The following is a 12,819-nucleotide window of genomic DNA, read 5'->3' as shown; positions in this document are numbered from 1 at the left end:
TTTACTACTTACAGCTATGGATTATAAACAAGCTGCCTAACTTCTCTCAGTTTTGGCTTTCTCATTTACAGTAATTCAGATACAGGCACCTTGTAGAAATATGGTAAATATTAGAAGTATACATGCAGCAAGCATTTAGCATTAGGCCATACGCATAGTAGGCAATCAATAAACAGTGGTTATTATTATTGAGAATTCAAAAGAAGAATCTACTTTCATTTCTTTGCTTCAAACTGAATTTGTAGGTTACCTGTGTGGACTTCACATTATTTTTGTATAATTGGGAGGAATATGGGATTCTCTCCCTGGTATCAGTCAGTAATCTCTTTGAGAAAATGATGTATGTGCAGAGAGCTTCCTTATGTTTAGAGAAATACATATATTCCTGCTCTCCCCAAAGCATTTCTTTTCATCTCTTTCCTTTGGTTTCCTCGCCCTCAGAAATCTGATGCCAGCGTCAGTGATTTTCTCAGTGAAGATGATGATATTACCCCTTCTAAAAGAATGAACCAGTCAGAAACTCTTGCCAGGTCTTCTAAAGTTCTGGAGTCAAGTGATCGTAAGCTGAAGAAGAAGGTGATTGGCAGGAAAAATGGGTGAGCCTCTCTGTAAATGCTTGTTTACAGGTAAAAGCAAAGGAAGATTATTTTCACAAGATCTCCTCATGTGAATTGTGTTTGTGTAACACTCTTGAAATGGTTAAGTTACAACAACTCAGTAACCATTACATGCCTTAAAACTTCAATACCACAGAAATATGGGTACAATTAAAATAGTTAAGGGAGAAAGCAGAATTCCAGGTTGCATATGTACTGCGATCATACCTATGAGAAAGTATGTGTAAGGAGAGCAAATGCAGAGGAATACACAAAAGTGGCAGTGGTAGTTATATTTGGATAGTGGGTAACTAAAATATTAGGATCTGTGTCCCTATAAATCCATTTCTACACCCGTATGGAGAAAAGCCTTAGGATTACAAGAATGTTTTTGCATTTTAATCTTTTTTAATCACTGTAAATTAGGACCAGACTTATGATAATTAAAGCCATTTCTGATCCTTGATAACTTGTGAATTAAGATACTTACTGCCGGAGCTGGTAGGTAGTGTGGAGGTTAAAGGCACTGGATTCCTACATGACCAGACCTGGCGGCTTGTTTTCTCGCTTTCCCTTTCTCTCTGTTTCTCTCAGGTCAAATTAAAAAATAATAATAACAAATGGAATTAAATAACTAAATAATTCCTTTTTTAAAAAAATACATTTGCTACCGTACCTCTGTCTTACACTTGCTGTTATAACTAGATTATTTTATGCTGGGCCTCTAATCATCTACCTCTCTTTTCTGTATGAACGCCTTTCAGAAACGTGGTTGAACAACCCATGCTCACAACAACTCCAAAAGATACCCATGTTGTGGCATTAAGTGTAGACAGACTTGCCCTTCTGGGTAGAACCCATTCGGTCAGAATTATCATCGAAACAATGCAAGTTCCTCCAGATAGTCCTCAGATGACCCCTGGCAAAAAAACCTGTGCTGGGAGACCACCTAAGCTGACAACAGCAAAAAAGCGGTATGTGTCTAACATAGAAAAAATAAATTTGGCATTATTAGAAAGTGTATCTGATAATAATCAAGAATTTTATAGTACTTTATGATTGGTAACATGTTTTCACATGCATCATTTAGTCAACAAAGATGAATTCCCCAGTAGGTCCCCAGAACTATATTAGGTAAGTGTGGACTAGAGAAAATTAAGTACAGACTCTGTTCACACAGAGTTTACAGTCTGTAGGAGAGGGAAACAGTAAGTGGCTGTTTAGCATAGGGCTTTAAGGAGCCAAAATGGGTGTTTTATATGGAAAGTGCAGTGGGAGCACAAGGAAAGGAGCCTTTAATTTTGCCTGACAGGATGGTAAAAGGCTCGAGAAGAGCACTTCTAAGAAATACAGGGTTTATCAGACAGAAAGTGGTTTTCTATTTAGTATCCATTTGGTTTGTTTTTTAATGACTTTTTTTGTTGTTTTCATTTTTAGCACTTTCTTTGTGGAATATCACTTTCCTGTGGGCTTCTCCAAAAGTGGATTGGGAAAGACAGCTTTGATCACTGAGGTTGTTCGACTCGCCTCCAGTAAAATTACAGATGGAAGTAAGAGACAGGCTGGTTTTCTGCTCTTTAGACATTTTTGACTTATTGCTTTTTTGAAAAGTTTACTTACCTAACTTTTGTAGTATTATAGAATCTTAGAGCAAGAAGGACTTTTTAAATGAATCTATTCGAATTTTCATTTTTATTTTATAAATGAGGAAACTAGCCCAATGATACTATGACCATCTTGATTCACCAGGGCAGTAACATAACGAAGACTCTGACTCAAAACTTCTGACACGTAGATTGTAGTCTTTTGGTTATTGCCATTTTTCTTTCTTTAGGACAGCTTTATCAAGTTATAATTCATAAACCATATAATTCACCCATTTTGAAATACACATTTACTGTTTTTTAGTGTTTTCACAGGGTAATGAAACCTTCACAATGTAATTTTAAAACTTTTTCATCCCCACAAAATAAATTCCATAGTTATTAACATTTACTCCCCATTTTCCTCCCTGCCTCCATAAGAAATAACTAATCTACTTTCTATTTCTTGATTTGGCCATTCTAGATATCTCATATAAATGGAATCATGCAGCATGTTATTTTTGTGACTAGCTTCTTTGACTTAACATAGTATTTTCAAGTTTTATCTATATTTATCAGTACTTTTGTTTTTATGACTTAATAAATAATATTCTATTGTATAGATATATCACATTTCGTTTATCCGTTCATCAGTTGATGGACATTTGGGGTTTCCACTTCTGATGATTTTGTATGTTTCTGCTGTGAACATTCATATATGTGGCTTTGTATGGATATATGTTTTCATTTCCTTTGAATATATATCTGTAACTGTAGAATTGCTGAGTCATATCATAACTCTATGTTTGTAACTTTCTTAAGAGCTGCCAGAATATTTTCAACTGTGACTATCTTTTCTTATACGCCTACCAGCAGTATATGAGGATTCTAATATCCCCACATCCTCATCAACACTTTGTTAGTTTGCATTATTTCTTACTCTAACCATCCTAGTAAATGTGAAGTGAAATGCATGCGCGTGTGCTCAGTACCCCAAGAGGAGAATGGAGGAGAAAGGAGTGCATGACCATCCCCCACAGGGGATGAATTTTTACTTTCTCTGTCTGTCATTCTCTGTCCAGCAAGTGCATGCATGATATAGCAAAAAAAAAAAAAAAAAAAAAAAAAAACTGTATTAAAAGTAATTACTTAACATACAAACTGAAGAACGACACTAAAAGGCCAACCAGCAATAGCATACACAGGTGTGATTCCTAGCCCACCTTCAAAACTGGGTACCATGATGCCCACCTGAAGTCCCAGCTACTCAGGAGGCTGAGGCATGAGAGTCGTGAATGGTGTGAACCTGCTTTGTTTTTTTTGTTTTTTGTTTTTAAAACAGCACCTAAAATATTGGGTTATTGGAAAAGTCATCTTTTTCTGTGCAAAAATGAATCATGACTTTCTGACAACTCAATAACATGATATACTCTTTTACATTGTTTCACTCTTCTTGGTCACCTTCAGTGTATTTAAAATTTTCCTTATTTACTTCCTGGCTGGCTGCTTTAATTATCAATAGCAGCAGAAGATGCTCTAGGGTTTATTCAGAACATTTGCAATGTACAAATGATCCTTTTGGCTGACATAAGAATTATGTTTGAAGAGATTAATGTGGTTTAACTGTTTTTTTATCAATCACATATGCAAAAAAAAAAGAATTATTTTCTTGGGTTTTTTCCTTCAATCACATGAAATTTGATGAATTTCTTAAAACCTCTCTGAGACTTAGTTTCCCCAAAAATAACATTGAAATGCAACAGTCCTCAATTTGTCCATAGACTATTAATTGAAACTCATGCCAGTTGGAATTGAGTTTTCAGTTACCATGGAAAATACAGTAATCATGCAAAATGAACTGAGTTGATAGGGAGAAACCTAAGCAGCACAGATTGAAATAGAATTCTGTTTATCATAAACAATTTTACTGTGTTCAACATGCTTCTTTTTTTTTTTAGAGGTTTTTTTTTTTTTTTTTTTTTTTTGCTATAGGGCACGTGCGCTCGCCAGACAGACAGAGAAAGACAGAGAGATAAAAAGTGAGAAATCACCCCCAGGGGGGATGACCACACCGCAATCCCTTCTCCTCCATTCTCCTCTCAGGATCTTGGGCGGGCACACACACACGCCCGGCATGAGTTTAAGCCACCGGGTCCGAGACGCAAACCACGGTCAACTATGTGGGAGTCCAGCAACATAGCCATTACGCTAACTGCTGGTCCCTTCAACATGCTTCTTTAACTGTCACTTCAGTTGATCCTCCAAGCACATCAGTGAGGTATAGGAGTTGCCTTACTACCCTTCCTCTAGTAGAGAAAGCAAATAAGCTGATCTGCTAATGGATATGGACTTCCTAGGCCTAGACTTTTTTGTTTTCCATGTGTGGATCCAAGTATCAAGACCAAGATTCTGTCCTAGAGTACCAAGAGAAAAATACAGAGTCAGGACCAGCAGTTGGCGTAATGATTTCATTGCCGAACTCCTACATAGTCCACTGTGGTTTGAGTCCTGGACCTGGTGGCTTGAAACTTAAGCCAGATGCATATGCATGCATGCCCAAAATCCCAAGAATAAAATGGAGGAGAAGGGATCATGGCATGACCATCCCTCCTGGGGAGTAATTTCTTGCTTTCTGTCTCTCTCTGTCTCCCTCTGGCAAGCACATGCAACCTATAGCAAAAAAAAAAAAAAAATCTCTCTTAAAAACCAAAAAAGAAAAATACAGAGTCAAAGGTTAAGGTGGCCAGAGATGAATATAGAGAAATCAGTGAGTCAAAATGGACAGTTTAAATGCATGCCAGATAGATTACATTCTCTTTATTACTGGGCCTTTTTTGAGGTTTCTTCAGATCCATTTTAAGGGCCTTAGAAGTAAGTGAACAGGCAAATTGTTGTTGAGGTGATCACTAGTAATAGAACTGGAGCTTGAACTCGTGTCCTTTGATTCTATCTCATATTCTTTTATTTACCAGTGAAAGCCCGTATAGCAATGAGCTCAAGTTCAAATGTCAACTTACTTTATCTCATTTACACATGTTATTACAGTACAAACCCCTTTCTTTCCATCCAAGAGACAAACTATTAGGCCTTACACTGTTAACTAACATTAGTATCTGGTACCTTGTCTGAGTGTGGCAGTAAGAATACCCAGTTCTTCAGCCAGAAGATAACATTTCTGCTACTTTAGTTTGTTGGGATTTTTTTTTTTTTAAGACACTCCTATTACAATCCTCTTGCCTCAGTCTTCCAACAAGCTAGGACCACAGGATGTACCACTGCACCCAACTTTTAGGGTGGGCCTAGCATTAACTGGGCCCCTGGTATGGCTCACTCAGCCTGCAGGCAGCAGTATCTTCCTTCCCAGTATGTGGCACTCAGGCTAGGCCTATTATTGATTCTGATTCACTTTTGCTGATTATTTCCTAATTGTTCTACCTGTAGCCACCCCCTTTCTTTTGTTATTTGCTACCCACCAACTTGTCTTTTAAAAACAGTCAGATTTTGGGGGCCAGCAGGTAGCATAGTGGCTAATGCCCTGGACTCCCATGTGCTTGACTGCAGTTCAAGTCCCAGACCCAGAGGCTTGAAGCTCACACTGGGCACATGTGCATGCATGCCTCAGATCTCAAGAGGAAAATGGAGGAGAAGGGACTGCAGCATGGCCATCCCCCTCTGGGGAGTGATTTCTTGCCTTCTGTCTGTGTCTCCTCAACAAGAACACATGCCCTATACCAAAAATATCTCTTTAACAAAAAAAGTCATATTCTCAGGACCAGCAGATGGCGTACTGCTTACATTGCTGGACTCCCATTTAGTCAACCGAGGTTCGAGTCTTGAACCCAGCAGCTTAAACTCACATTGAGCATATGTGTGTGCATACCCAAAATCCCGAGAGGAGAATGGAGGAGAAGGGACTGCAATGTGGCCATCCCCCCGGGGGTGATTTCTCACTTTCTGTCTCTCCAGTGAGCACACATACCCTATAGCAAAAATCTCTTTTAAAAAAGGTCATATTCTCCGACCAGCGGGTGGCGTGGTGGTCAAGGTGCTGGACACTCCCACATGGCCAACTGGGGTTCAAGTCCTCGACCTGGTGGCTTGCTTTCTCACTTCCTCCCTCTCACTCCCACCCTCTGTCTCTCTCTGGTCAAATTAAAAAATCAATGAATGAATAAATAAATAATAAATAGTTTTTTTTTTAAAAAAAGGTCATAGTCTTAAACCTAGTGAAGTATACATATAGACATACTTTACACATCTTTTGCTAATATGTTTGGCGCTTATTTCTCATTGCAAAGGAGAGTGATATGGCACTATTTACCTTCTGCCTTTATACCAAAGGTTCTTACTTTGTCTCTGCTCCTCCAATCTTACGTCCCTAACACTTTCTGCAAAATCGCACTGAAAATTCCTGAAAGAGATTTTACTTATATTTGTACGGGAGATGGATGATGTGAAGGTGTGGTTCAATGTCTCTACCTAGAGATTTGACCTGTACATATGTATCTGGTTCTCCTTACAGTGGTGAAATTCCAGCAGCGATTTGTGTTTCCGGTACAGTTTGGTGGTCCAATGATAGAGCACTGGTGGAATTCCTCCCTCACTTTCCAAATTTATGCAAAGAAAACACCGCAGAAGAAGGTAACTTCAGGTGATTTTGACCATTCACATCAAGGATTCGGAGCATACTTAAAAATTATATTCCTACCTAAACTGGAAATTTTTTTCAGGCTCAAGTAACACTATTACTTTTTATGAAAAGGTTTTTGCTATAGGGCACATGCGCTCGCCAGAAAGACAGAGGGAGACAGAGACAGAAAGCGAGACATCATCCCCCAGGGGGGATGGCCATGCCATAATCCCTTCTCCTACATTCTCCTCTTGAGATCGTGGGCACGCACACACATGTGCCTGGCATGAGTTTAAGCCACCAAGTCCGGGACCCGAACCACAGTCGACTACCTGGGAGCATTGTGCCAACTGCTGGTCCTGCAGTGCCTTTAACCAGCATGCTACCTGCCAGCTCCAGAGAGAGCCTAAATTCTTAACTGTGCTCCCTACTATTGAGAGGAGACTGTATTAATATAGGATGTTAGCTTTACTTTACTATTCTACTTTCTGTTTACAGGTAGAACACAATATACACAGCTCATTTCCAGAATAATACAATATCAGGTAGCAGTTTTTATAAACTAATTTGAAGTTTTAAAATCCACTTGTGGGGGCCAGCAAACGATGGTGGTTAAGGTGCTGGACTCCCACATGGCTGACGACAGTTCAATTCCCAGACCTGGTATTCTGCTTTCACGCTCTCCCATTCTCTCTCTGTCTCTCTCTCTCTAATGAGCACACATACCCTATAGAAAATTAAAATAATAATAATAAATAAAATTATTTAAATAATTCTTTTAAAAAAATAGCCCACTTGTGCCTGACACAAAATAAATTAATAAACTCTAACATGAGCAGTTTTTCTTTCCTTCAGTAAAAGAGTAACCTTAATCATTTTTTAATCTCTTTTGTATGGGTAGCATGAGGAAAGCATTTTGGGGTTTTGCTTTTTTGGGTTTTTTTAGAGGATATAAATAATACAAAATAGTACCAGTTCTTTTGGAAACTATAGCAAAACAGGGAGGGCTAAAATTTACATCATTCCACAACTTTAAAAAAATCAAGGCAACTTTTATTAAAATTTTATAAAATTTATATTTACATTGAATTATTTCCTCATACCTGATTATAGTTTTTTTGCTAATTATAAAAGAACTACACATGTCTTTGTAGAAGACTTGAAAATTATTTTTTTAAAATCTATAGGCCCATTACTAGTAACTATTACTGATATGTATGTGCACTTCTTTTGTCTTTTTTCAATGAATATAATGTTCTATAATTTCATATGCAGCTTTTGTTTTCATTTTTTAGAGAGAGATTTTTGCTATAGGACACGTGAGCTCACCAGAGAGAAAAAGAAAGACAGAAAGCGAGAAATCACCCCCCACAGGGGATGGTCACATCACAGTCCCTTCTCCATTCTCCTCTTGGGATTTTGGGCATGCATGCACATGCACCCAGTGTGATTTTTCAAGCCTCCGGGTCCAGGACTCAAACCATGGTTGGCCATTTGGGAGTCCAGCAATGTAATTATTACACCATCTTCTGGTCCTCATATGTAGTTTTTATCCTGCTTTTTTCTTTTTTTCTTTTCTTTTTGAGAGATTTTTGCCTTAAGGAATGTACCCTTTGGGTAGTGAGAAATCACCCGGGGGATGGCCACAATGCAATCCTTTTGCCTCCATTTTCCTCCCAGAATCTTGGGCACACATGCACACATACCTGGCATGAATTTCAAGCCACTGGGTCCGAGATTCAAACCACGGTTGGCCATGTGGGAGTCCAGTGATATAATGGCTATGCCATCTGCTGGGCCCTGTTCTATTTTAACTGAACATTGTCTTGTAGGCATTTATTCATTTTTCTTCAAAAAACCTGATTTTTTCCACATAATTTTGTAACTATTTTAAGGTTTATTGTGTATATAGTTCAATAATACCCTTTTTTTTTTTTTCATATGAGAGACAGAGACAAACACCTTAGCAGGGTCTCATGCCACAGTCCCCTTCCCCAACATTCCTAGCTAGGCAGAACCATGGGGGCACACACCTAGTGTGCACAAGTTGACCTCGGAACTGAACTCACAGTCTTCAGTATGGATTCAGGATTACTTGAACAGCACATGCCTGCTGTGCCACCTAGCCATCCCTAATTACCCTACTTTTATCAAACATTGCAACAAGTGTCGTACATATTACTACAATCCAGCTGCATTGGCTCACACTGCTAAGCTGCTGTGCTCCACAGGCTGAGACCACATGGGAGGCCCAGGTTCAGTTCACAAATGAACCAAAATGGTCAGAAACAATGGTGTGTGCTCAGAATCCCAGCTATTCAGGAGACTGAGGCAGGAGGACTGAGAGCTCTAGAATGGCCTGGGCAGCATAGTGAGAGCCTGTCTGATAAAGAGCAGGGCGTGATGGCACATGCTTGTAGTCCCAGCTGGGAGGTTGGAGCAGGAGGATCTTGACACAGTGAGACCCTGTTTTAAAAAAATAAACTACTTTTGGAAGCCAGCAGAGGGCATAGTGGCTATGTCACAGGATTCCCACATGGCTGACTGCAGTTTGAGTCCTGAACCAGTGGCTTCAAAATCATGCTGGACACAAGTGCATGCATGCCCAAAATCCTGGGAGGAGAATGGAGGAGAAGAGATATGTTGGCATGGCCATCCCCACTGGGTGGGGGTGATTTTTCACTTTCCCTCTCAGTCAAATAATTCAACTTTTTACTTCATAAAACACAGATCCTTTTATAAGCCATTTTATGTTTGTCATTTCAATTAAAATCCCCTGTCATTTCTCTTTAACTTAAATATTTTCCTTCCTTCCTTCCTCAGCCAGAAATCATTGGATCTGCATCACTTCCTTTGCGAGCTGTCCTTCAATCAGAGCTGCTTTCTTTCACTGACCAACTTCCAGTGCAACAGGGAAATGGTCAGACTTCACTTGGCCCCCTCAAGGTGGGTAGGTATACTATCAAAAGTCAGAAATAGTTACTGAGCACATATTGTTGACTGTCACTGAGAATGTATCAGTAAACAAGAAAAGCAAGATCTTTGTTCTTGTGGAACTTGTGTTAAAATAGGGCAGCAGGAACCAGCAGGTGGTGTAGTGGTTAAGGTACTGGACTCTCACTTGCGTGGCTACAGTTCAAGTCCTGGATCCAACAGCCTGAAAATCATGCCAAGTATATCTACATGCATGTCCAAAATCTCAAGGGGAGAATGGAGGAGAAGGGATTGCAACATGGCCATCCAACCTGGAGAGTGATTTCTCACTTGCTCTTTCTATCTGTCTCTGTCTCACTACAGCAAGTGCATACACCCTACGGCAAAAACCTATTTAAAAAAAAAGAGAGAGAGAGAGAGAGAAAGAAATAGGGCAGTGGAAATGTTTCTTCTTCCTTATCTATTGGATTGTCAGAAAAAGTCATGATGTATTTTTCTATGCAAAAATGTGTCATGACTTTTCCAATGACCCAATAGTCAGTCTCAGTATAGACTTGTGAAGTCTTATATTATACAATAAATTATAATCTGTTACTGTTACTCATTTTGGTGTTCAAGTTGTCCTAGATTTAACTGATAGGACAACTCGATTCTGTGTCCTTTAAACATATCTCCATCCTTTTCTGAGCATTTCTGTTCTTTTGTTTTTTTAAAGAGATTTTTTTGTATAGGTCACATATGCTTACTGGAGAGACAGAGACAGAGTGACAGAAAGCAAGAAATCATGCCCCCAAGTGGGATGGCCACACTGCAATTCCTTCTCCTCCATTTTCCTCTTGGGATTTTGGACACGCAAGCACATGTGCCAGCATGACTTTTAAGCCACTGGGTTTGAGACTTGAACCATAGTCAACTACGTAGGAGTCCAGTGATATAACTGGTTATGCCACCAGCTAGTTTCCTCCTTTATTTTCTGATACAGTATGATGTTCTAGGTTAATTTCATATGGGGAGGAGTCTTCAAAAATTTCATAGAAAATGTACATTATGAAGAAAACAATCCATGGATTTTGAAAACTTTTGCATCAGAATAAACTTGTACTTTAATTCCATCTGTTTACAAACTTTTTGAAATCCCCTCATATTATTGATAATCTAATACTATATTATTACTGTATTAGTATTCACCATGTTATAGTATTATTCATAATATACTATTACCTTTTATAGTGTGACAAATTAATTTATACGCAGTCAGGGCCAGCAGGTGACATGGTGGTTAGGACACTGGACTCCCACCTGGTTGACCATGGTTCAAGCCCTGGACCTGGTGGCTTACTTCCTCATGTTCCCTCTCTCTCCCTCTGTCTCGCTCTGATGTCTACAGCAAGTTAAATAATAATAATAAAATAATTCTAAAAAAATGAGTATGGAGTCTATTAATGTTCTTACTAATATGTTTGGGTATGAATTAATTCATTTCCTAATAACCCAGTATTTCTTCCAGCATCAAAATTCTGATTCCAATTCTAGTGGATGTTCTTATTGACTCTTCCCCTTTTATGTTTTACAGGTAACCGTGGAGCTTGTTATAGAAAATAAAGATTTCACTGGCGTCAATACTAAGTTAAGAAGCAGCACCGAGCATACCCCACTCTGTGCTCCTACAAGTCCAGATAAGATACTGCCAGAACCCAGCCAGGATATCCCCTGCACCAGAAATCCCCAGAACCTAAGTCAAATCCCTGAGGAAACTACAAGGACAGCACGGAAGCTGGTGCTCCCTGACCCAAAGTCACCGAGCCCTAAAACCCCAGATCCTTCTACCTCCATGGCTATGCCAGCCTCGTACAATTCAGAAAATCAGACAAATGGGTCAACAAGTGAGAGTGCTTTGCTATTGCATATGCTATTGATGGTGCCAGATGGGAAAGATTTCAATACTGGAGGATCTGAGAAACAACCGTCATGCAACGTTTATTTAAATTGCAAATTTTTTAGCACGAAGGAAGTCACCAGATCTGTCATCTCATGGGGCACAACACAACCAGTCTTTAACTTTTCCCAGGTAACTTCATATACTTTATAACCATTGGGAGTGTATAAAGACAAATGTTTCCTAAATGATAACCCCATTTTAAAAGAAATCTAAAATGTTTAGACTGGAAGGGACCTTTATAATTATCTAATGTTCAGATCTAATCTCAGTGTTGGATGGGAAAAAGAACGGACATTGCTAGCATTTTAAAACATTTTGCATTTTTATGTAAACATTTTGTCCTATCTCAGTTTGCATGGTTTTCTCAATTATTTCTGTTGCCTGAGTTTTGGATTCTGTGTTTTTCTGCTCCTTGTATGATTTTTTTTTTTTTTTATGTTTTTGCATAGGGCACATGCAGTTGCCAGAGACAGACAGAAAGTGGGAAAGTAAGAAATCATCCCCCAGTGGTGACGGCCACACTGCAATCCCTTCTCTCAGGATTTTTGGGCACATACATGGCATTATTTTCAAGCTGTAGGGTCTGGAAGCAAACCGTGGTCAGACGTGTGGAAGTCCCAACGCTTTAACCACTATGCCACCTGCTGACCCTTCCTCCTAGACTTTGATTAGTTAAATTTCCTCATCTTTTCTCTATTACCAATCTCTTGTTCTTTATTATGTTCCTTATATATGTCTCTTCATTCTTTTTTCCCTTCACCTACTTTAGTCTCATCTTACATGATTTCTCTATGAACTTTGGTGCTATTGCTTAAATTGTCTTCTTTTTTAGTTTATGTAATTCCACTCTCTTATATTCTTCCTGATTCAATAGCTATTCTTTTTTTATAAAGAATTATTTTAATTTGATTAATTGATTGATTGATTGACTAGTTGATTGATTTAAATTTGACCAGAAAGGTACAGGGGAGGGGGCGGGCGGTGAGAAAGCAAGCCACCAGGTCTGGGACTTGGACTGCAGTTGACCATGTGGGAGTCCAGTGCCCTTAACCACCCCATCACCTGCTGGCCCCTTAACAGCTTTTTTTTTTTTTTTTTTTTTTTTAAATTGGATCAGGAGGACGTTCCTTTTGGCCA

At 39.0% G+C, this 12,819-nt stretch overlaps 1 protein-coding gene across 3 annotated transcripts in view; it reads left to right on the top strand.

The window, feature by feature from the left end:
- The window catches only part of C2CD3 (C2 domain containing 3 centriole elongation regulator), a 132,156-nt gene that overhangs the window by 39,789 nt on the left and 79,548 nt on the right, over positions 1 to 12,819 (top strand). For all 3 annotated transcript variants that reach the window (XM_027774143.1, XM_027774145.1, XM_006140981.3), the window contains 6 exons: positions 442 to 596; positions 1,361 to 1,570; positions 2,034 to 2,146; positions 6,702 to 6,820; positions 9,633 to 9,755; positions 11,317 to 11,811. In XM_027774143.1, coding sequence (XP_027629944.1) covers positions 505 to 596; positions 1,361 to 1,570; positions 2,034 to 2,146; positions 6,702 to 6,820; positions 9,633 to 9,755; positions 11,317 to 11,811 — 1,152 coding nt within the window. In that variant the 5' untranslated portion in view covers positions 442 to 504. The remainder of the gene's footprint in view (positions 1 to 441; positions 597 to 1,360; positions 1,571 to 2,033; positions 2,147 to 6,701; positions 6,821 to 9,632; positions 9,756 to 11,316; positions 11,812 to 12,819) is intronic.

This window comes from Tupaia chinensis, unplaced genomic scaffold (genome assembly GCF_000334495.1).
Source record: "Tupaia chinensis unplaced genomic scaffold, TupChi_1.0 Scaffold000047_1, whole genome shotgun sequence".
NCBI classification, from domain to species: domain Eukaryota; kingdom Metazoa; phylum Chordata; class Mammalia; order Scandentia; family Tupaiidae; genus Tupaia; species Tupaia belangeri.
This window is presented reverse-complemented; position numbering and strand designations above follow the sequence as displayed.